Here is a 25,166-nt window from a genome sequence, read left to right as displayed (position 1 = left end):
GGCAGACATAGGATTTTTTGAATTCCCAGCACCAAGGTCATAGACAGCGCTTCGACCTTGGAGCTGGGAATCGGAGCTCCCTGCCCCTTCCTCCTCCCCCTCACAGCTGGCCTGGAGAGAACCGTGCCAGCTGCCTCTACAAGCTTTCAAACACAAGCTTGGTAGGAGGGAAAGGGATGTTCTGGTGGGAGGGGAGGGCTTAATGCCTCATCCCCAGCAGTACCCAGCTGTCATCCTTTTCCCTCCTTGAATCCTCCTCTAGACGGGCAAAAATGCCCCTCTAGCTAAAATGCAGAGCAGGAGGCACCTTGTGCCTCCCACTCTGCACAGGATACTCATAAGCCTCCGAGTTCAGAGGCTTATGTGTACACAGGGCTGATCGCATAGGAGTGCGCCCTTAAGCATCTTGTACGAATTACAAAAATAAATTATCAGCAGCAACTATTCTGTGAATGGTCACTGTTAACAACATGACCCAGCCATAACCATGGGTGGCCTGATCAGACCATCCACGATGGTCACTGTCAGTATTATCTGCGTTTACTTTCCTTCTGACCTCACCATTTACAAATCCTCCCCCGCAGGTAGTATATACATACCTGAAATGCTTGATAATCCTTCATAAATCTGATGAAGTGGACTATAGTCCAGAAAAGCTTTTGCCAGAATAAATGTGTTCATCTTAAAGGTGACACAAGACTCTTTGTCGTTTTTCCTGCAACAGACTAACACAGCGACCCCTCTGGGGAAAACAATAATTACCAGTAAAATAGTAAAATTATTTTTAAACATTGCAATTAATTATAATTTAGTGTTAGAAAATATGATTAACTTCTTGCTTGGCTTTTATCCTGACACACCAGGATCAGCCCACATTTACATTTTTAAAAGGAAATTAAAACAAAAGTGAAGCAAAGCAGCAACAAGTTATTACAGGCAATTGTGGTAAGTAAAGCAACAGACCAATTCTTAAAGCAGCAACATGGATTAATGGACTATTTGACTGCAGCCAAAATATAGGCAGTGAATTAACAGGCATTCCAACCCTACTAAAGCATGCACTGACCTTTAGATGAACCAAAAGAGAAACAGATTCTAACATTTATTGCAAAGTTTACTGAGTTATAAAGAATCCATTCCCCTTCACTACTTAAATAAACAAACAATGAGAACAAATTCACATATTTCATCTTCTAGATATGGCAAGAATCTTCTGAAGGGAGGGGCAGTAAGCTCAGTGGAAGAACATGCAAAAGATTCCAGGTTCAATGCATGACATCTGCAGACAGAGCTCAGAACCCCTGTCTAAAACCCTGGAGCGCCACTGCCAATTAGTGTAGACCAGCAGTGGGAAACTTGTAGGCCGAAATATCTGGAGGGCTGCAATTCCCATTAACCTTCACCAGCTGCCTAGCTGTTGGGAGTTGTAGGCAAAAACATCTGGAGGACCGCAAGTTGCTCACTCCTGGTGCAGACAATACTGAGCTAGATGACCAATGACTCACTATAAACCAGTTTCCTATTTTCCTGTGAAAGAACTTCCCATACAAATGCATTTTATGAACATGATGAACAATGGAAGAACTTCATATACAATCCAAGAGGAACTCTGACACAACACCTCAGGTGTAGTATGGGATAAAACTAGGTTAAATATGTTTTAAAATCCAGTGCCCCCATGCCTGAAATCATCCCCTTGAAAGTTACATAACCTAGCAAGAAATCTTGCAGGGAAGTTCCCCAGTGTATAATTACAGTTGTTACGGTAACATGTTTTTATATGAATTTAGTAGTACAGAACTGATCAAAATCACAGAAATACTTACCGTTTTTCTGAAAAGCGGTAAGATTCACCTCAAAACACATATTACTGAATCATAACCACACCCTTGTCAAAATGGATAACATCAATGAAACTAACATGCACGCTGTAAACACCACGAACTAGAGTTCTAGAAAGAACGCTCCCAGCTGACGAGACAGCAAGCACGACTCCCAAGTGAGCAAACGTCCACACTGCAGTCCCTTTTGAGAGAGAAAAAAAGTGGTGTATTGTTCAACGGCAGGCCTAGCAAACAGATTAAGGACATAGGCAGTTACTATATCCCTGTCTCTGTACTTCTGTGCATGTCACCACAGTTGATATAGGGAAACAAATGCTCATTTTCCTATGTGATATACTAGGAGGAAGAAAATATAGCATTAAAAAGAAGTCCTCCAAAATGAACAATCAGAGTCCCAGTCCTGTTCTCCTTCCATCCTTTCCAAATTTACCTCCCAAAATATCAGAATATCTGTAAGCAAACAAATCACAGCTTACTCTTGCTCCATTCCTTTGTACATCGTCAGGCATTATTTATTTATTTATTTATTTATTTAATTTATTAATCGCCCATCTGACTGGTCACCCAGCCACCATAAAACAATTTAATAAAATTTTACCATAATTTTTTTTTTTAAATACCCTAACCCGCCCCAAATGCCTGCCTGAACAACCACGTTTTTAATGCACGACGGAAGCTCATTAAAGAGGGGGCATGACGGAGTTCCCTAGGGAGGGAGTTCCACAGAGTGGGGGCCACCACAGAGAAGGCCCTCTCCCTCGTCCCCACCAGTCTAGCTGTCCTGGCTGATGGGACAGAGAAAAGGCCATCTGAGGCTGATCTTGTTAAGCGGCCTGTCTGGTGTTGCTGGAGGCGCTCCTTAAGATAGGCTGGGCCGGAACCATATAGGGTTTTAAAGGTCAAAACCAACACCTTGAATTTGGCCCGGAAAACAACTGGTAACCAGTGCAACTCCTTCAGCACTGGAGTGATGTGATCTCGCCGGCGGCTGCCTTTAATCAGGCGAGCCGCCGCGTTCTGTACCAGCTGCAGCTTCCGAACCATCTTCAAGGGTAACCCCATGTAGAGCGCATTACAGTAGTCTAAACGAGAGGAGACCAGGGCATGTACTACCGATGGGAGCAGATGGTCGGGAAGGAAGGGGCGCAGCCGCCGTATCAGATGGAGTTGATACAGCGCTGTCCGGCTCACAGCTGACACCTGAGCCTCCATGGACAGCTGGGAGTCCAAAATGACCCCCAGGCTGCGGACCTGGTCTTTCAAGGGTAGCCGTACCCCATTCAACACCAGGTCAACATCCCCCAGCCTCCTCTTGTCTCCCACCAAAAGTACCTCAGTCTTGTCAGGGTTCAGCTTCAGCTTATTCCTCCCCATCCAGCCACTCACCGTCTCCAGACATTTGGACAGGGATTCTACGGCCAACCTTGGTGAAGATTTGAATGAGAGGTAGAGCTGCGTGTCATCCGCATATTGATGACAGTGCACCCCAAACCTCCTGATGATAGCCCCCAGTGGCTTCACATAGATGTTAAATAGCATCGGGGAGAGGATGGAACCCTGTGGCACCCCACAAATAAGTGGCCACGGGTCTGAAACCTCCTCTCCCAGTGCTACCCTCTGGTACCTGCCGGAGAGGAAGGACCGGAACCACCGCAATACAGTGTCTCCAATGCCCAACCCCTCCAGGCGGTCCAGGAGGATACCGTGGTCAACGGTATCAAAAGCCGCTGAGAGGTCGAGGAGAACAAGGAAGGAGCATTCACCCCTATCCAGAGCCCTCCTCATATCATCCACCAAGGCGACCAAGGCCGTTTCTGTCCCATGCCCAGGCCTGAAGCCCGACTGAAATGGGTCTAGATAATCAGTTTCTTCCAAGTGTGCCTTCAACTGCACCGCCACCACCCGCTCAATCACCTTGCCCAAAAATGGCAGATTTGAGACCGGGCGAAAGTTGTTCAGAACTTGAGGATCCAAGGAGGGCTTCTTTAAGAGCGGTCGTATCACTGCCTCCTTGAGGGATGATGGCATCACTCCCTCCTCAAGGGAGGCGTTCACCACCGCCTTGATCCCCTCACCCAGTCTCTCTCTGCAGCTCATAATGAGCCAAGATGGGCAAGGATCAAGTAAGCAGGTGGTCGGCCTTACAGATGAAAGCACCTTGTCCACTTCATCAGGAGGAAGAAGCTGGAACCGATCCCACAAAACCGGTTTGCCACAGGCCGCCTCTTGCTCACTAACTGTATCCACAGTGTGCAGAGTAACACACCTAATCTGATCAATTTTATCTGCAAATTAGGCCTTGCAAACTTGTAAATAAATAGAGTGTTTCACAATTTGATGTTGCTTTTCAAACTGACTTCACTTTATTTCTCCACTGTCTGATTCCTGATTAGATCATGTTAAGATACTCCTAAAACCCCAATCTACTGTGGTAGCCAGGAGAGTTGCAAGCGCGCCACTCTAAGAACAACAAACTGCAGAATTTAAACAGAAGATTACGTTGCTAATGTGGCTGGAGTATTAAAGCATTTTAGTACAAGACATTTAACTGTTAAATATCTCTGTGAACATCAGCCTACAGACAAAGCCCCTTTATAGTATCTTGATCCAGCTGACAAGACAAGGGGCTGGTCACATGAAATTAAAACGAGGGTTTATAGCTGCACATCAGGCAAAGCAGCTGCCCTTGAAGCCAATTGCTACCAAATACTGTAAGGGAAAGCTGCTCAATTAAGTTTAAGTATTTACTTTGAGCATATCCTATCCACATAAGCATATCCTATCCACATCATTAAAAAAAAATGCATAGCATATGATTATTCATATATGAGTGTTACAATGAAAGATCTGGCTGAATATGATCTTGGAATTTGTTGTTCCAAAAAGGCTGCAAATACAGTCAATTTTCCACAAATTCATCTGTTATCTGAAATATGATTTCAGATAGGTAGCAAGTCAATTTTGACAATATAGTAATATTTTCAATAGTAGTGCAGCAACAGTTTTTCCCAATTAACACATCTTGGCAGAAAAACTCAGTGACTTCCAAATCAGAGTCAACCAAGTCCTTAAAATAACACAGTAGTATAATGTTAAGATTTTGAGAGATTACACATCATCACTTTTGATTAATGAAATTCAAGATAGTAAACCAGAAAGACTGTACTATAAGACAAACAGAAAATATGTGGAGAACATTTGTGAGTGTGGCCCCACCTCACCAACAAGAGTAATTGGATTGGTTATACATTCAACCTAACTTACACAGGATTAGCTTAAAGTTCTGCTCAATGTATTATTCTTTGTTATTTCAACCTTGTGCCCAAGCACAAGCACCCTTTTAAAGAAAACAGGAAATCTGATCATTTAAGTGTGATTATAATGGATAAAACTGAGAGTAGGTAGTGCTAATCTCAAGATGAAATAGGGTCATTACATCATGATTCCCCTAAAAAATTACAAATAAGTATTCCAGGAAAAGAAAATTTCCTCCTTCAACTTTTTCTTTTAGCCCTCTCATTTTCATATTACTTTTCTTTTAGCCTTCTTATTTTTAGGTTACATCTCCAGTTTTGGTCACCAAGTCCTCAACTTTATCATTCAGGTCCAAGTTTCTATTCTCAACGTTGGCAATAGTAGTTTCATCCAAATATCTATTAGATCCTCGTGATACGAACTTTGCTTCTACCACCTGTCCTCTTTATTTCATTAGTTTCATTTCAGTGAGTTCCTTATTGTCTTTAACAATCTCATCAGTTTTATATTTTGTCTGTCTAAATTTGTTCTGAAAAGCAGCCACCTTTACACCTAAATATTTCTTGGGCCACCTTCACACATTGGTTGTTTAGCAGGACTGTTCTTTAATCACTGGTTTTCACAGGAGCTTTAAACGAGGCTGCTGCTTTCCTGCTATCTCACAACTTCCCCTCCCTCTTCCCATGTTACCAGAGAACGGGGAAATACCAACATTTTCTGTGCTTGCGACTGAAATCACCATTTCCCCCTATGTATTTCCCCTTTAGCGCTTTGTCCCACTTTGTGTGGGCATGTGCTAGGGGGTACTGCTAGGCGGTTTTGAATAACATTGTCATGACAACAAATCCGTAGGAGGGTGGGGGCAGGTCACTGACCACACTTCCAGTGATTTCTGAGAGCAGCCTTGCAGGCTGATGAGGCCACCCTCATCTTCCAGCAAGCCAGACAAGAGACCAAAGACCAGACTGCGCATCATGGAGCTAGATAGCCAGACCTGCTTCCACAGCTGCCCCAGACTGAGTTGCAACTACAAGCACTCCGAAATGATCGAGAGTTTACTGAATGCAATCCATAAAGTGTTTCCAGTAACTGCAGATTGGTCCAAAATCCGGGCATGCAAGCAGAAGCCAGATGAACATCTTGCAGCCTTTTGGTCCTGATTCTCAGAAATCTTCAAGCAAGCAACCCACCTAGACATCACAGAAGACCCTAACCAACAGTTGTGCGTGACCTGCTGGATAGATGGCATGACCCTCAACATGGCCAAACATGTAAAAGGAAAAATGATCAGGTGGAAAGGACTAACTCCAGCTGCCATCGTTGCAGCAGTTACCCAGTTCTGGGAGAATGACCAGAAAGAACGAGAGAAGAAGGACCAGAAGATCCAATTAGTCGCCATGCAGTTAGTTCAGCTGCAATATCCTACTACTGCGTCTGCCATGCCATCTCCACCAGGACTTCCTTAAGCAAGACCAAGAAAGCAACTGCCTGGTTTGTGCCATTATTGTAAGAAGCCTGGACATTGGAAGAGTGATTGCTGTAAGAAACTGAAAAAGACAGCTGAAAGAAAACAACCTCAGCAAAGCATTGCTGCCTCACGTTTTGCCACCACCTCCGCCATTCCCTCTCCCCATGAATCCTCAGGCTGCTGCCTGGCCAAAAGGGCAGTACGCCCAGCAAGCACAGACTCAAGAATGACCGTGTAGTAATGGCTCTGGGGAAAGAAATTCTGAACCTTTTCTCTTTCTGTAAATGGATCCACTCAACCTTTTTTCAGTAGATACTGGAGCTACTCCCCAGACTCTGCCCTTGCCCCTCTCTAAATCTTCCATTTCAGCTACTGGCATTTCTGGTACTCCCATTATATGTCCCATGCCTCAGCCTGTTACTGTTTCCCTAGGGCCCCTTACTGACGAGCATACATTTTTGTTGTCTCCTTCTACTCCTGTTAATTTATTGGGTCATGTTTTGTTGTATAAAATTCAGGCTACAATTAAATGTGCTCCATATAGAGTGTGGGTAGAGTTGCCTAGTGCATCTGCCCCTGCGTTCATAGCAGCTTTGACGGAGGAACCAGCAGCCCCAGAAGTGGCTGATCACCCATCATTGGCTGCTGTGCCTTCTCATTTGTGGGCAACCCATACAAATGAAGTGGGTTTGCTAAAGAATGCTCAACCTGTGCACATAAAGTATCAGAAAAACAAACCATGGCCCAGAGTTGAGCAGTATCCATTGTCACGGGATGCTGTGGAAGGGATTGCTCCTATTATTGACTCCCTATTAGAACAAGGTGTATTAATCTATTGTGTTTCTCCTTACCTATTGGTGCCTCACTCTGTTTCTGCTCTCCTGACTACGCATTGAACTCAGCACCTTTCTGTCAGGAAGCAAACTACTTATGAACAAGCTTTACTTTCTAATCCTGCCATCACTATTCTGAGCTGCAAGGTTCTTAATCCAGCTACTCTGTTACCTGTTTCTGAAACTTATGATTGTTGCCATAACTGTGAAGACATTGTTGAATTAGAAACCAAGCCTTGTATACTGACGGATCCTGCAAAAAGACTGATAATGTGCCCTTTACTGCCTATGCAGTTGTGACTGATTCTGACACTCTAGAAGCTTTCTTTCTTCCAGAAATTCGATCTGCACAAGCAGCTGAAGCAATTGCTTTGACTCGTGCCTGTGTTTTTGCTGCTGGCCAGACAGTAAATGTTTTTACAGACTCAAAATACGCCTTGAGCATGTGCCATGCAACTAAGCAAATTTAGAAAAATCATGGTTTCTTAACTTCGAGTGACAGTGGAGTAGCACATGGAACACTGATTGCCAAGTTATCGGATGCTATTCATTTGCCTCGAGGCATCATTATCATCCACTACAAAGCCCACACAGGATTGTCAGACCCTATTTCATTAGGCAACACACGTGCAGATGCAGCATCAAAAGCCACCTTAAAAGCGCAGTGCGCCCCTCCTTTTTCTTTACAGGTACCCCTGTTAACCCCTCTGTTTCTGACATTTCCCTTTTCCAGTCACAAGCCTCACTAGAGGAGCAGAAAGCACAGAATCTTGCAGGAATCACAAAACACCCTAATGGACTATTTTGTTTAACAGATGGCCAACCTGTATTCTTGCCTACTGGCTTGTTCATGTGTCTCATCAGCAGAGTGTGGAAGGGGGGTGGTTACTAACCTTCTTAAGCATCGGTATATTCCAGGCATCCATGCAACTAAAGACGCAATAACTCGGAGGTGTGCCTCCTGTGCTGCTCACAATGTGGGCCAGTACACCTGTACACACCCTGGAATTGCACCCCGACTTGAAATGCCAAGAGTGGCATAGCAAATGGATTATATGGAGTTGCTCCCAGAAGAAGGGAAGAAGTACTGTTTGGTACTAGTGTGCATGCTCTCAAGGTGGGCAGAAGCCTTTCCCAGTCGAAGGGCGATTTCCAGTAGGAAAAATCCTGTTGAATGCAATTATCCCGAGATTTAGCCTGCCTGAACATTTTGAATCTGATTAAAGCACTCACTTTACCACGTTAGTTTGTTAGAGTGTTATTCATGCATTCTGCTATACCTGAGGACTGTCGATGATATGGAGTGTGACATTTTAACTCTATGGACAGTATTTTACACAATCTCTTTACCACTAACATGGTAAAGAGATTGTGTAAAATACTGTCCATAGAGTTAAAATGTCACACTCCATATCATCCACGGTCCTCAGGTATAGCAGAATGCATGAATAACACTCTAAAAAACACCTTAACAAAAATTAGACAGTCTACAGGCCTAAAATAGCCCCAAACATTGCCTCTGGCCTTAAGAAAGGTTAAAAACACTCCAAATCAACAAACAGGTCTCACCCCTTTTAAAATTTTGTTTAGCAGGGCTGTTTGCTAATCAGCCCCAGCACTGAGGAAACTAATGGACCTGAAGATGCGATATGTAAAAGCTCTCACTAAAACTTTGTCAAGCTTCCACCAACAGACCCAGAAATTGTGGGGTGAGCCGCCTGAAGAGCCGTGCCATGAGATTCGTGCTGGTGACTAGGTGTGAATAAAGAGCCACAGATGAAAGACATGTCTCCAGCCCCGGTGGGAAGGTCCATGCCAAGTCTTGGCCACTTCACATACAGCTGTTAGAGTTGCTGAGAGGCCTACGTGGATACATACTTCCCATGTAAACAGAGATTCCTCCAGCCAGTAGAATGCAGAGCTAATTCCAGGAGAAGTCCTGAAACTTAAAATGTCTTGAAGTACACCTGCTGAGTAAAGTCTTGACAACATAGTCTCAAAAAATATCTAGCTGAATAATATTTTTGAATTTGAATGCCCAGAAACGCTACCTTTTAGAAATTAAAGTGGTCCCCAATAGCTAAAAAACCAAAAACCAAACCCCTAGATGTTGGAAAATTCAACTTCCAGATATTTGAGTTGTCTGATATTATTCTTCTTGTGTCTGTATTTCACTTATCACTTACTGTTATAGATCTTTTGTATATGTCAGAACTAACAAATACTGCAGTGGTGTCTATTGTCGTTTTGATAATATTAACACCAAGCACAGCTCTTTTAATAGCAATAGCAAATCTTAAGATTTTAGAGTATTATACCTTTTGCTTAGCAATTCTTTTCTTTTACATATTAATTTTATTCTGTGTTAGAGTAATCTGACCACAGAAAGTGTGGGTCTATATTCTGGTGGGGTTGACTTGGACAAGTTCAGTTGTCAAGACCTGGCCGACACACCCTCATCAGAAGCCCCTAGAAGTATTAGCAGAAGGAGCAGGGTCGAAAAACCGTTCCCATAGCCCATTATCCCGGTCACTAGAAGGACTTCCGACTTCCCTCCTGCTATGGAAGGAGTAGAAGGACGGGCAGAGCCACCAATCATGTTACAGGAACCAATGATCAGGGGAGGGAGGGGCATGGAGCCAGCAGCCCCTTTCTGTCCTGATTTTTCCATGCGGCTCAGCCCAGCCATGCAAAGTTGTAGAGCAGAGGAAAGTTCTATGAGAGCTGCCTGTATACAGGGCCAGTCTAAATCCCAGAAAGGATCCAGAATCAAAAGGACCAGTTTGTAATGGGATAAAATGCCAGGTGTGAAGAGAGCCTTTGTATCTTCAAATTGTTTTTCCTCTTTCCTCAAACCTTCCATATTGTTCTAAAAATACCTCCTTTGCATCTAATGTTAAGGGTGTATTTTCCATTCTAGGGAAGTCAATTATTTCCTGACATCTAGCTCATATAATACAAAATGAATAATTAGGAAGTGGCTTATAGAGAGTCAGACTTTTGATCCATCTAGCTCAGTACTGTATATACTGACTGGCAGATAATCTCCGGGCTTTTAGACAGGGCTCTCTTCTAACCCTACTTGGAGATGCCAGGGATTGAACCTGGAACCTACGGCCTACCAAGCGTATTGTATACTACTGTGGTATGGTCCTCCATAATTAACAAAGTCAAGTATCAAACAGCAGTATGCACTTTATGTAATACCATCTCAGTAAATAAATGAGAAAGGTAATGATCTAATCTCAGAACAAACACACAATACAAACTGCTTAAATTGAACTAATGAGCTAATGGCTTAAAATACTGGAAGAATACATCTCTCTCATTATGTAGCAAAACTTTGTGCTGCCTAAAACATCTAAAGAGAACAGCAGAATATGTGAAAGTACTCAATTGTACTTTGAAAGTAATTGATTAAATTAATCAAAAACCAAGGGATTATGGTTGCAGTAATCAGAAAATTATGCTACTCTGAACAGGCAGAAGTGGTCTATAATACTCAATACATTTATAAACCCCAATTTAATTAAATAGTAAAGATTACATTGTTTCAGAGTTTAAGTTTATCTAAACATTCGATGCTGTACTTCAAAATATCCCTTACTAAAAAAAAAAATGTTCTAATAACTATCCAAGGTTACTACCTCAACCGTTGAAAATGAATACATCACTTCATCCGTGCTTTAAATTATGCAGGCTTTATCCTTCAAGGGGCAGGCACTGAATTACCTTGAGGAAATATACATCAGGGATTTTCTAGATTTAAAACATTTTATTAAGAAAAACATAAGTTACAAAAAAGCATACACACTACACACACTTTCAAAATAAATTGTACATCAGCTGAGGAAGTTCAGTATGTCATTCCTGTCTATCATAAGAAGGACCACATTATTCAGTGGAAGTAACTAAGTGTGGGGAAAGTTCTCCCCCATTTGCCTCATATTAACTCAAAAATTATTCAGGAAATGACATCCCTCAAGAGTGACACACACACACACACACACACACACACACCCTGCTCAGGCAAGTGAAAAGGTCCCCCACATCTCCATCGCTTGTGGTGCAGGTAGGAACTTTCAGAAATTGTATTCAATGGTCTTCCCCTTCATGGATCACTGCCTTGTTGTGGCGAAGGGGCTTGCATAACTCAGTGAAGCCATAAGCTATGCCGTGCAGGGCCACCCAAGACGGACAGGTCATGGCGGAGAGTTCTAACAAAATGTGGTCCACTGGAGAAGGAAATGGCAACCCACTCCAGTATTCTTGCCAAGAAAACCCCATGGAACTTATCATAAGGCTAAAAGAGATGACGCCGGAAGATGAGCTCCTCAGGTCGGAAGGTGTCCAATATACTACTGGGGAAGAACAGAGGGTACTTCCAAGTAGCGCCAGAAAGAGTGAAGCGGCTGGGCCAAAGCCGAAAGGACACTCAGCTGTGGATGTGTCTGGTGGTGAAAAGAAAATCCGATGCTGTAAAGAACTATATTGTTTAGGAACCTGGAATGTCAGATCAATGAAACAAGGTAAGCTGGAGGTGGTCAAACAGGAGATGGCAAGATTGAACATCGACATCTTGGGAATCAGCGAACTAAAATGGACAGGCACGGGCGAATTTAATTCAGGTGGCCATCATATCTACTATTGTGGGCAAGAATCCCTTAAAAGAAATGGAGTAGCACTCATAGTCAACAAAAGGGTGGGAAAAGCAGTACTGGGGTACAATCTTAAAAACGATAGAATGATCTCAGTACGAATCCAAGGCAAACCATTCAACATCACAGTAATTCAAGTCTACGCCCCAACCACTGATGCCGAAGAAGCTGAGGTTGATCGGTTCTAGGAAGACCTACAACACCTTCTAGAACTAACACCAAAAAAAGATGTCCTCTTCATCATAGGGGATTGGAATGTTAAAGCAGGAAGTCAAGAAATCACCGGGATAACAGGCAGGCATGGCCTTGGTGTACAAAATGAAGCAGGACAAAGGCTAATAGAGTTTTGCCAAGAGAACACGCTGATCATAGCAAACACTCTTTTCCAACAGCACAAGAGGCGACTCTACACATGGACATCACCAGATGGTCAATATCGAAATCAGATTGATTATGTCCTTTGCAGCCAAAGATGGAGAAGCTCCATATAGTCAGTCAAAACAAGACCTGGAGCTGACTGTGGCTCAGATTATGAGCTGCTTCTTGCAAAATTTCGGCTTAAATTGAAGAACGTAAGGAAAACCATTAAACCATTCAGGTATGACCTAAATCATATCCCTGATGAATATACAGTGGAGGTGAGGAATAGATTTCAGGAATTAGACCTGATAGACAGAGTGCCTGAGGAACTATGGACGGAGGTCCGTAACATTGTTCAGGAGGCAGCAACTCAATCCATCCCAAAGAAAAAGAAATGCAAGAAAGCAAAGTGGCTGTCTGATGAGGCTTTACAAGTAGCTGAAGAAAGAAGGGAAGCAAAAAGCAAGGGAGAAAGCAGAAGATATATCCAACTGAATGCAGAGTTCCAGAGAATAGCAAGGAGAGACAAGAAGGCCTTCTTAAATGAACAATGCAAAGAAATCGAGGAAAACAACAGAATGGGGAAGACTAGAGATCTCTTCAAGAAAATTGGAGATCTCAAGGGAACGTTTTGTGCAAAGACGGGCATGATAAAGGACAAAGAAGGCAGGGACCTAACAGAAGCAGATGAGATTAAGAAGACGTGGCAAGAATACACAGAAGAACTATTCAGGAAAGATCTGAATGTCCCTGATAGCCATGAGAGTGCGGTCACTGAACTTGAGCCGGACATCCTAGAGAGTGAAGTCAAGTGGGCCTTAGGAAGCATTAGTAACAACAAAGCTAGCGGAGATGACAGTATTCCAGCTGAGCTATTTAAAATCCTAAAAGATGATGCTGTTAAAGTGCTGCATTCAATATGCCAACAAATCTGGAACACTCAACAGTGGCCACAAGACTGGAAAAGGTCAGTTTACATTCCAATTCCAAAGAAGGGCAATGCCAAAGAGTGTTCAAACTACCGCACAATTGCGCTCATTTCACATGCCAGCAAGGTGATGCTCAAAATCCTACAAGCTAGGCTTCAGCAGTATGCGAACCGAGAACTACCAGAAGTACAAGCGGGGTTTCGAAGAGGCAGAGGAACTAGAGATCAAATCGCCAACGTTCGCTGGATCATGGAGAAAGCAAGAGAATTCCAGAAAAACGTCTATTTCTGCTTCATTGACTACGCTAAAGCCTTTGATTGTTTCGATCACAACAAACTGTGGCAAATTCTGAAAGAGATGGGAGTACCAGACCACCTTACCTGTCTCCTGAGAAACCTGTACGAGGGTCATGAAGTAACAGTAAGAACCAGACATGGAACAACCGATTGGTTCAAAATTGGGAAAGGAGTACGACAAGGCTGCATATTGTCACCCTGCTTATTTAACTTATATGCAGAGTACATCATGAGAAATGCTGGGTTGGATGAATCACAGGTCGGAATTAAGATTGCCAGGAGAATTATCAACAACCTCCGATATGCAGACGATACCACCCTAATGGCAGAAAGCGAAGAGGATCTCAAGAGCCTCTTGTTGAGGGTGAAAGAGGAGAGTGCAAAAGCTGGTTTGAAACTCAACATTAAAAAAATGAAGATCATGGCATCTGGCCCCATCACTTCCTGGCATATAGAAGGGGAAGAAATGGAAGCAGTGACAGATTTTACTTTCTTGGGCTCCAAGATCACCGCAGACGGTGACTGTAGCCATGAAATTAAAAGTCGCTTGCTCCTTGGGAGGAAAGCTATGGCAAACCTAGACAGCATAGTCAGAAGCAGAGACATCACCTTGCCGATAAAGGTCCGTATAATCAAAGCTATGGTTTTCCCAGTAGCAATGTATGGCTGAGAGAGCTGGACTATAAGGAAGGCTGAGCGCCGAAGAATTGATGCTTTTGAACTGTGGTGCTGGAGAAGACTCTTACAAGTCGCCTGGACTGCAAGGAGGTCAAATCAGTCCATCCCAAAGGAAATCAACCCTGAGTGCTCATTAGAAGGACAGATACTGAAGCTGAAGCTCAAATATTTTGAACACCTAATGCGAAGAGAAAACTCTTTGGAAAAGACCCTGATGCTGGGAAAGATTGAAGGCAACAGGAGAAGGGGACGGCAGAGGATGAGATGGCTAGATAGCATCACGGATGCAATGAATATGAACTTGAGCACGCTCCGGGAGAGAGCGCAGGACAGGAAGGCCTGGCGTGCTATGGTCCGTGGGGTCACGAAGAGTCGGACACGACTGAACAACTGAACAACAACAACAACTCTCATTAACAAAACTATTGAATAGGAGGCAACTGGACTGAATATTGGCACTGCAGGGTTTAGAGCAGCCTTCCCCAACCGGGTACCTTCCAGATGTGTTGGACTATAGCTCCCATTACCCCCAGCTAGCATGTTCTCTTTATTTTTTAATTCATTTGTAGTATTTTTACCCCACTCTTTGGCTAAAAAAGGCTCCCAGAGTGACTTACAAAGGTTATTAATGAGGCAATCCTTGCCCTCAGGCTGTATTGCCCCTGCAGTAGGCCTCTTAATTTAGAGGTGCCAAGTTAGTGATAAATTAGATCCACGTTTACTTACATGGAGTACTTTATTGAGTACCATCAGCACACAGGCATACCCAATGGTTGGATCAGTCAGCTTCTCTGAACCCAGAGCCATGGGGTAAAATGGGTTTTATACCATGTTGTTGTTGTTGTTGTTGTTGTTGTTCAGTCGTGTCCGACTCTTCGTGACCCCATGGACCATAGCACGCCAGGCCTTCCTGTCCTGCGCTCTCTCCCGGAGCGTGCTCAAGTTCATATTCATTGCATCCGTGATGCTATCTAGCCATCTCATCCTCTGCCGTCCCCTTCACCTTTTGCCTTCAGTCTTTCCCAGCATCAGGGTCTTTTCCAGGGAGTTTTCTCTTCGCATTAGGTGGCCAAAATATTGGAGCTTCAGCTTCAGTATCTGTCCTTCCAATGAGCACTCAGGGTTGATTTCCTTTAGGATGGACTGATTTGACCTCCTTGCAGTCCAGGGGACTCGTAAGAGTCTTCTCCAGCACCACAGTTCGAAAGCATCAATTCTTCGGCGCTCAGCCTTCCTTATAGTCCAGCTCTCACAGCCATACATTACTACTGGGAAAACCATAGCTTTGATTAGACGGACCTTTGTCAGCAAGGTGATGTCTCTGCTTCTTACTATGCTGTCTAGGTTGGCCATAGCTTTCCTCCCAAGGAGCAAGCGTCTTTTAATTTCATGGCTACAGTCACCGTCTGCGGTGATCTTGGAGCCCAAGAAAGTAAAATCTGTCACTGCTTCCATTTCTTCCCCTTCTATATGCCAGGAAGTGATGGGGCCAGATGCCATGATCTTCGTTTTTTTAATGTTGAGTTTCAAACCAGCTTTTGCACTCTCCTCTTTCACCCTCAACAAGAGGCTCTTGAGATCCTCTTCGCTTTCTGCCATTAGGGTGGTATCGTCTGCATATCGGAGGTTGTTGATAATTCTCCCTGCAATCTTAATTCCGATTCATCCAACCCGGCATTTCTCATGATGTACTCTGCATATAAGTTAAATAAGCAGGGTGACAATATGCAGCCTTGTCGTACTCCTTTCCCAATTTTGAACCAATCGGTTGTTCCATGTCTGGTTCTTACTGTTGCTTCTTGACCCTCGTACAGGTTTCTCAGGAGACAGGTAAGGTGGTCTGGTACTCCCATCACTTTCAGAATTTGCCACAGTTTGTTGTGATCCACACAATCAAAGGCTTTAGCATAGTCAATGAAGCAGAAATAGACGTTTTTCTGGAATTCTCTTGCTTTCTCCATGATCCAGCGAATGTTGGCGATTTGATCTCTAGTTCCTCTGCCTCTTCGAAACCCCGCTTGTACTTCCGGTAGTTCTCGGTTCACATACTGCTGAAGCCTAGCTTGTAGGATTTTGAGCATCACCTTGCTGGCATGTGAAATGAGCGCAATTGTGCGGTAGTTTGAACACTCTTTGGCGTTGCCCTTCTTTGGAATTGGAATGTAAACTGACCTTTTCCAGTCTTGTGGCCACTGTTGAGTGTTCCAGATTTGTTGGCATATTGAATGCAGCACTTTAACAGCATCATCTTTTAGGATTTTAAATAGCTCAGCTGGAATACTGTCATCTCCGCTAGCTTTGTTGTTACTAATGCTTCCTAAGGCCCACTTGACTTCACTCTCGAGGATGTCCGGCTCAAGTTCAGTGACCGCACTATCATGGCTATCAGGGACATTCAGATCTTTCCTGTATAGTTCTTCTGTGTATTCTTTCCACCTCTTCTTAATCTCATCTGCTTCTGTTAGGTCCCTGCCTTCTTTGTCCTTTATCATGCCCGTCTTTGTACAAAACGTTCCCTTGAGATCTCCAATTTTCTTGAAGAGATCTCTCCAGTGGACCACATTTTGTCAGAACTCTCTGCCATGACCTGTCCGTCTTGGGTGGCCCTGCACGGCATAGCTTATGGCTTCACTGAGTTACGCAAGCCCCTTCGCCACAACAAGGCAGTGATCCATGAAGGGGTTTTATACCATACATGTTAGCAATGAGGCAGCATGACAACAGCAAGCATTAATTAGCATTCATCTACAACTTTCACAGTATAGGCTAACAGTGCTTGGTCAGAAGGGAAACAACCAGAGCTTTCCCAGCAGACACCTGCAGCTTTAAGGCAAACAAGCTTCACTTCCCAGGCACATCCTGATAAAACACTCTAGCTCATTAGTGTAGAATGTGCTGAGGACATGCTATCGACCTTTGACTCATCCTCATAAATCAAGAGGCCTGTTAGGGAAAACAGCAGCCAACTGAACCAAAGTCAGAGTATTATGGATCATGTAAGCCCCTCTAAAACTACCGATAGCTTGGTTCAGGCCTGAGGCCTTACACAGGCTTATAACCTAAATGACACAACACAAAAGAAAATTGGGATGGAAAAGGGAAAAAGCAAAACTCAAGGCACCAGTTCTTAGTTTCAAAGTTCTTATAGGTGTTCTTTTATTTATTTTTAAGTTGCTTCTATACTGCTTGATATTCCAGGATTTCCAAGCAGTTTACATAAAAACCACATACAATACAATATAAAAACCAATATAAAAACAGTATAAAACAAATCACTTAAAATTGACAACAAAAGCATTAAAACAGAACAGTGTCATGATCGATTACAAATCAGGGAAAGCCTGAGTAAACAAATGCATTTTCAAGAGGCGTTTGAAACACCAGTTTCTGCCCCTCAAACCACACATGGGAGAACATTCCAGAGGGCAGGTGCCGCTACAGAGAAGACCAGCTTATATGCCGTTACCTGATGACACACTGAGACAAGTCATCAGTTAGAGCACTCAAAGGTCACAGACTGGGTTTTTGAGAGTCTTCTGGTTCTGTTTAATGGGCAGGGCAATAATTGCAAGTATATATGAGGGTGCTGTACAATGAATATTTGACGTGGGGGCAATGTAGGTATGTAAATACAAGTTTGTTCCACATTGTACTAGTGGGGACTGAACCACGAGGACTGTTAAGATCAGAGGCTATTTATACAAAGTGTTCCCTTTCCAGGCACAGACTGGATGTCCAGTGGGCTCCTAATATTTTAAGTGCAGGAGACGAAGCTGGACTAGTAAGGGCCTGAGTCCTTGGGGTTACCAAGTCTCAAAGCCTGGAAGAAACTAGTTAACTTTGAAAGTATGGCGGGGTCCACCTCCACAGCATGATGGCATGGGGAAGAAAAAAAGCCATACAGCAAGGCTAGCAAGAACTACAACCAAGGCTGACGAAGAACTAAAGCAATGATCAAGCATGACAAATCATATGATGCAACCAAAGGCAACAACTGGCCTGCTACCACCCAATCACCATACTACCAAGTGCCTCTGCCCATGAAATCCATTTGCCGCTTACAAGACAAGATTATTTCTACTCACACAACATTGTTTTATCATCTGCTGCCCTTGTGATTTTCCTCTAATTATGAAGCACTTTCTTATAAGCTACATTCAAACTGCTGCTGTCACCTTCAACATGGTCTTCAGATCCAGCTCTCTTAGGGCGCAATCCTATGGCCGCTACACAGCGGTTAGACAGCCATAGGATTGTTTGGTTTCCGGGAACCGACTTCAGAGCCCACGCTCCGAGATGATTCCTGGAAAACCACCTCCCCACCCCTTTCCCCGCTGCCTCGTAAGCAGCGCATCTCGTCCCCGGGCTCTGTGCTTGGATGAGCAATGCGGAGCAAAAGGGGGCGTTCCCAGGGTGGGGAGTGCAGAAGTGCTGGTACGATGCCTCCCATGTGTCATCCAGCCTCCCCATCCCCTGCTCCAAAGTTCCATGCCTAGACAGCTGAAATCAGCTGTCTAGTTGCAAATGCAGGGCAGCTGAGTGAGAAGGAGAAGATCCCCTCCACCCTCCACCCACCCTGCATTGGATAGGTGGTCGCCTCCAAATTCAAAGGCAGCTGCCTATCCCGATAAGATTGCTCCCTCTGAGAGCACCACCCCGACACAGATGTTCTGGTGGGGCCCTGCTCAGGTTGCCTTTGCTGGCTGAGGCAAGGTTGGCATCCATAAGTGGGGCCTTTATGATGGTAGCATCCAAACACTCTCACCCTACAAGGCCTGTATTGCAACCTCCGTCCTAGTTTTTCAAAAACACATTAACAAATTCCTATTCTCCCAGGCCTATTCATACAAAGCTCTCTGTTGCTTATGCTTGTATTTTAGTAATTATGTTTTAAGTATTGGCATTTTATTATTTCAATGTTAGGTATTTTTGTAAGAATCTTATTATTGCTACCTGCCAGTAGGAGAGTGCAGCCTCCCCAACAGGTTAACAGCCAGCCATTCACCAGAGTTCCCTCATTATGGATTCCTGTCTCAACCTAGCTAGGAATATGACAGACGCTATTGAAGAGACATGCTGCCTTTGAAGAGTCAAGTCTGCAAGAACTCACTCCGCAACACAGACCTGCGATACCTGTGGAAAAGGAATCAGATATGAGGTGAACCTCAGAATCAGATATGAGGTGAACCTCAAAAGATACTATGGAACATGACCACACACTTGCCTGTATTTATCTGGAGAACCAATTTTAATGGAATTTTATACAATATCGGTAATTTGCTTTGATATACCCTACTTTTCCAGCATATAGACGAGTTTAAATATAAATCTGAGGAAAGTGCCAGTAACATGCACACAACACAACTCCTGACCCTTATAGACTGAATATATAGAATGAGGCTGAAGGTAATAAACTGAAGGTTTGTACCATTACACCTGAAACACCGTTAAGAGCCCAAGTGGTTTTATGAGTAAAAAAACCTTACCCATCAATCCGGACAACATCAAGCAGAGCACAAGGGATACTGTAAAAGCAAGGCTGAATACTCATTCTTTTCAGCCCTAGTATTGTAACTGGGTTAGATGGTAAAGAGTCGCCCCTTACGAGAGCAACTCTTTGCCAGTAAAAATAAGGCACTGATTAATGCCATTCTTAAGTATTGCAACTGCCCAAGCTCAACTCTGAAAATGCATGAAACTGGATATGTTCTTTATCAGAGAAACCAAGGAGCATTAGGCCAAACAACAACTTTGGACAAGTCCCACCTGAATGAGTTCTTGAAAGTCTCTCCAACACATAGCTACACAGAAAGAACAACACAGGTGAGAAGAGTTTCTACCCAGGCATCCACTATAGTGCAGTGGGGGACCAAATGCCCCATGGCTCTTCAATCATGAAAAGATTATTATATTACATGGAAAATCCATCAGCTGACTCTGCTCAAAACAGAAGGTGACACGATTGTCAACGTTGTCATTGCAGAAGTGTTGTTTGCCCCATTCAACAGGCTTAGGAAAGCTTACAATACTGAAATCAGATATTTTGCAGCACTGAGTAGAGCAGAGCACTCTCTCACAGTGATGAGAAAAAGATCCAATCCAAGGATCAAGTGAGCCTGCTGGAACGTGCCTACCTGATGAGGCCCTGCTTGGACAACCGGGGGAAGGGGGAGGCTTCCAGCTGAGTCCAGTGCACAAAGCTGCTACTTGACCAGGGGAGGGGGATGAAAAGGAGAGCCCCCAATGGCCCAGGAAAAGCCTGCAAGTGGCCTCAGTGGTGGCACCTAGAGCCAAAGTGAGGAATCATGGGGAAGATATATGACTTAACACAATAGCTCATGTATTACTTTTCTTATTGGGCTCCCTACTAGACTCAGAGTCTAGCAAGCAATTACAGGTGCTAGAATCCAGAAGATGCCATCCCATGTCTTACCGTGGCCATCCAATGAGCCCATATGGATGACTTTGTATTCTTTTAATGCCGTCCAACTACCTGAGCTAAGCAATGTGCTCAGTTCTCAAATTATGAAGAATTATAACTCTGCCAAGGGGCACTGATGTTTACTTTCCATGTTCTGCACTTGTTATATCAACCCTATCCATACTTATTCTTACTCTTACTTGAAAGCGAAGATTGCAATGCCGTGGACACTTATTTGGAAGCAAGTCCCATTGAACAATTATACTTGCAGCACAATCATGTATATGTCTACTCAGAAGTAAGTTCCACTTATTTTGATGAGACTTACTCCTAGTAAGCAAATACTGTCTTTATATCCTTGGACAGAGACTAACAGAATTCATCATCATCAGGTTCCGGGCATGGTCTGAAGGCACATGAGGCAGCCACCTTGCTGAAGCTAAGCAGGTCTGGGTCTGATCAGTGCTTGGAGGAGAGACCACCTGGGAACCACACATAGCCACCTTGAGTTCCACGATGGAAGAACGGTAGGATGTAAATGTAATAAATGTAAATAAACGTAATAAATAATTACAGTTCTATACCGCCCCATTGCAGAAGCTCTTTTCTCCGTAGCAGAAATGATTCTGTCATGCATATGAACTACATAACAAAAGGTTTTGGATTAGATTCTTAGGTTGCATAAAGGCTCTACTTAGTTGCAAACCAGTCAATTACAGAGACCAGTTAGTATGAATGCTGACGAAGGTAATATATGAATCCCCAAATGGGAAGGTTGATTTAAATTGCCTTGATTTAATTCAATCCATATTGCATGAAAGCAGATGAGTCTGCCAAGATCAAGGAGTGTGTGTGCGTTTGTTTGTGAGTGTGCACACACACAAAGAGGGACTGTTCATGCAGGGAAGTGAGGAAGAGGGATAAGGAAGGAAGCCAAACAAAATCCAGCAATCCTTGCTGTGAAAAAGGCAGGGGACTGACTTTGATTAGCAACATGCTGAACCAATCAGACGCGCCCTCTAGGAGAGCCGTCCTCTCACCTCCCCAGTGCCCTCCATGTCTGCACCTCCCACCAAAGGCAACATTTGATTGGTTCAGCGCACTGCTAATCAAAGTTAATAAAGATAGTGTAATTTAAAATGGCGCATGCAGGACTGAAGTATTAACTGACCGCCAATGACACACTTTCCTTTAGCATCACCGTAGCAAGCCAAGAGGAGAAACTGCCACCCAGGTAAAAAATAAAACAAGGCCGGGTTGGTTGGCAAGGAAATGCTGGCCAGGGGAAGCAGGTGCCCCTGGAAAATAGCTTGCTCAGGCTCCCCTCAACCTAGTGGCACATCTGGCTGGATTAATGTGGAGCTAACCTGACACCAGACAAGTAGAAATAACAGTCAATCTTTATTTAACTTTACTTCCCTTGCTTGCTCAAAGTGATATTAATTACAGAGCCTTTACCCATCACTGCTGTTATCATACCAGAGTCTTCCAGCAGCTGAAAGGTTGCAGTGTAGAACTTCTGCTTCACCTGTCAGGCTATCAACCTCTTGCCCAAGCTTTTTCGTATTACAAAAATTCACAATTATGTACAGCAACTGCTTAACTAGAATGATTAGCAAATCAGAACTAAATTCAATTGAGATTTGAAAGTACTTTTCCCTCTTTAGGAAGGAAATTAGCATAGTTTAAATATTATCTATGACTGTGGACAATTCTGCTCTTAACATATATACATGTGGGATACTTCTAGAAAAGGCTTTTATCATGCAGTTATCCTAACTCAAACATGGAATTTTATGGGGGGGGGGGGAGTCAATTCCTAACCCTTCCCTGTTTTCTCACTGGTTCTTCCATCTTTTTTCTTGTCAGAAAAGAAAATTTAAGGTGGAAGGGACTAAATAGGTGCACATTTTCTTTTGATTTATAGCGCCTGGAGTCCTCAGTCTGGAAGCGCCCTCAAGCTCTACAGAGACATCAGAGAGAACTATTGCTACCTCCTGCATTACATGGTCTTTGGCCTAGCGGTTTACAAACCATTTTTCCTCTAGGTGCACTTGACTAAGCGGCCTCTAGCCCCCAAAACCTTGTGCCACGTATCTCTTGCTAGCCTGTTTTTATTACACACAAATACACACACACACACACACACAACTACTCTCTCTGACATTCGAGCACAAAAACAGTTGTAACTATTTCCTCATTCATCCCACTTTTTTTGGTTTTCCTGTTACCCTGCCACCCCCACCCTGCCCCTCCCCACACTACTGAAGCTTAGATTGTGAACTCCATGCAGCAAGGACCTGTCTCTTCTGCTGCTTTGTAATAATAACACAAGTCCCTTTGGATGAAACTCTAAGAAGAGATGCATTTTCAGGGTACCTCCTAACAGGGTCGACAGCACTACTAGTGTTGTGACTACCCGAGGAGCGCTACATGAAGGCATGTATCACGGTATCCATAGGAGGGTCACGTCACCGCATTGCTCACCGAAACTGGGCAATACCGTTCCCTCTGCTCTCACAACTCCTATAGTACCACTTGCCTTGGTACCACAATTCCCTAACAGGCAAAACACATCATTTATTATTTATTTACCGCATTCATACCCCGCCTGAGTGAGTTCTGTTGCTGCGACCGGGTTTTGCGTGGTCACCCTGTTTTTTAGCCAGTATTTTGGAAAGCAGCTTAGCACCCGCACCCTGCTATCACCTCCTTGATCTCAGCAATCCTCAGCACGCTAGGCCACCAGGACCACCCCCCACCCTCGCGAGCGCTACCAGGGATGGCCGCCTCACCACAATGCTCCTAATAACCCAGCACACGCCTATCCCTCCCCTCCCCCTCCTCTCCTCCTCCGGCTCTCCCTTCCTCCTCCTCCCCACCCTCCTCCTCCCCACCCTCCTCCTCCGGCCCTCCCCTCCTCCTCTTCCTCCTCCTGCCCTCCCCTCCTCCTCTTCCTCCTCCTCCTGCCCTCCCATCCTCCGCCTCCTCCTGCTCTTCCCTCCTCCTCCTGCCCTCCCATCCTCCGCCTCCTCCTCCTGCCCTCCTCCTCTTCCTCCACCTGCCCTCCTCCGCCTCCTGCCCTCCTCCGCCTCCTGCCCTCCCATCCTCCGCCTCCTCCTGCTCTTCCCTCCTCCTCCTGCTCTTCCCTCCTCCTCCTCCTGCCCTCCTCCGCCTCCTGCCCTCCTCCTCTTCCTCCTCCTCCACCTGCCCTCCTCCGCCTCCTGCCCTCCTCCGCCTCCTGCCCTCCCATCCTCCGCCTCCTCCTGCTCTTCCCTCCTCCTCCTGCCCTCCTCCGCCTCCTCCCCTCCTCCGCCTCCTGCCCTCCCATCCTCCACCTCCTCCTGCTCTTCCCTCCTCCTCCTGCTCTTCCCTCCTCCTCCTGCCCTCCTCCGCCTCCTCCCCTCCTCCTCTTCCTCCTCCTCCACCTGCCCTCCTCCACCACCTGCCCTCCCACCCTCCTCCTGCCCTCCTCCTCCTCCTGCCCTCCCCCCCTCCTCCTCCTCCTCCTGCCCTCCCCCCTCCTCCTCCTCCACCTGCCCTCCTCCACCACCTGCCCTCCCACCCTCCTCCTGCCCTCCTCCTCCTCCTGCCCTCCCCCCTCCTCCTCCTCCTCCTGCCCTCCCCCCTCCTCCTCCTCCTCCTGCCCTCCCCCCTCCTCCTCCTCCTGCCCTCCCCTCCTCCTCCTCCTCCTCCTCTCCTCCTCTTCCTCCTCCTCCACCTGCCCTCCCACCCTCCTCCTGCCCTCCTCCTCCTCCTGCCCTCCCCCCCTCCTCCTCCTCCTGCCCTCCCCCCCTCCTCCTCCTCCTGCCCTCCCCCCCTCCTCCTCCTCCTGCCCTCCCCTCCTCCTGCCCTCCCCTCCTCCTCCTGCCCTCCCCTCCTCCTCCTCCTCCTCCTCCTGCCCTCCCCTCCTCCTCCTCCTCCTGCCCGGCCCTCCAGATGTGCTGGGGGCACGCCCCGCCGTCCCGGCCCACGGCCACGTGCCGCACACCTGCGGGGCGCCAGGCCGGGAGCAACTGCGCCAGCCCGATCTCCGTAGCCGCGGCCCAGCGCGCTCACTTCGGGAAGGCATCCCTAACTGCCGCCGAGGGCCGAGCACCCCCCGCCCCGGTACCTGTAATAGCTGAGCAGCCCGTTGCTCAGCACGAACCAGCGGCGCTGGTAGCCCTTCAAGTAGTTGGTCCACTTGAAGAGCCAGCCCTTGTACGTGTCGGAGCCGGGCCCGGCGGCGGCGCCCTCGACGCAGGGCGCCGCCAGGCTCATGGCGGCCAGCGCCGGCCGAGGCGGCGGCGGCGCCTGCTGGCAAGCCAGGCAGGGGACGGCGCCGAGCAAGGACACCAGCCCGCGGGCGCTGCACAGCGGCGCGGCCGCCCTCCCCATAGGCGCCGCCGCCGCTCCGCTCTGCCGCCAGGGCTGAGGGCGGG

The 25,166-nt window shown here is 45.7% G+C and overlaps 1 protein-coding gene across 2 annotated transcripts in view; it reads right to left on the bottom strand.

The window, feature by feature from the left end:
• Window positions 1-25,166, bottom strand: part of OSBP2 (oxysterol binding protein 2) — a 211,347-nt gene extending 186,181 nt beyond the window's left edge. For both annotated transcript variants that reach the window (XM_084819495.1, XM_084819496.1), the window contains exon 1: window positions 24,857-25,166. In XM_084819495.1, the coding sequence (XP_084675621.1) occupies window positions 24,857-25,122 (266 nt within the window). In that variant the 5' untranslated portion in view covers window positions 25,123-25,166. The remainder of the gene's footprint in view (window positions 1-24,856) is intronic.

This window comes from Heloderma suspectum, chromosome 13 (genome assembly GCF_057233095.1).
Source record: "Heloderma suspectum isolate Gila_16-S chromosome 13, 16-S_ref, whole genome shotgun sequence".
In the NCBI taxonomy this organism is placed as follows: Eukaryota; Metazoa; Chordata; class Lepidosauria; order Squamata; family Helodermatidae; genus Heloderma; species Heloderma suspectum.
This window is presented reverse-complemented; position numbering and strand designations above follow the sequence as displayed.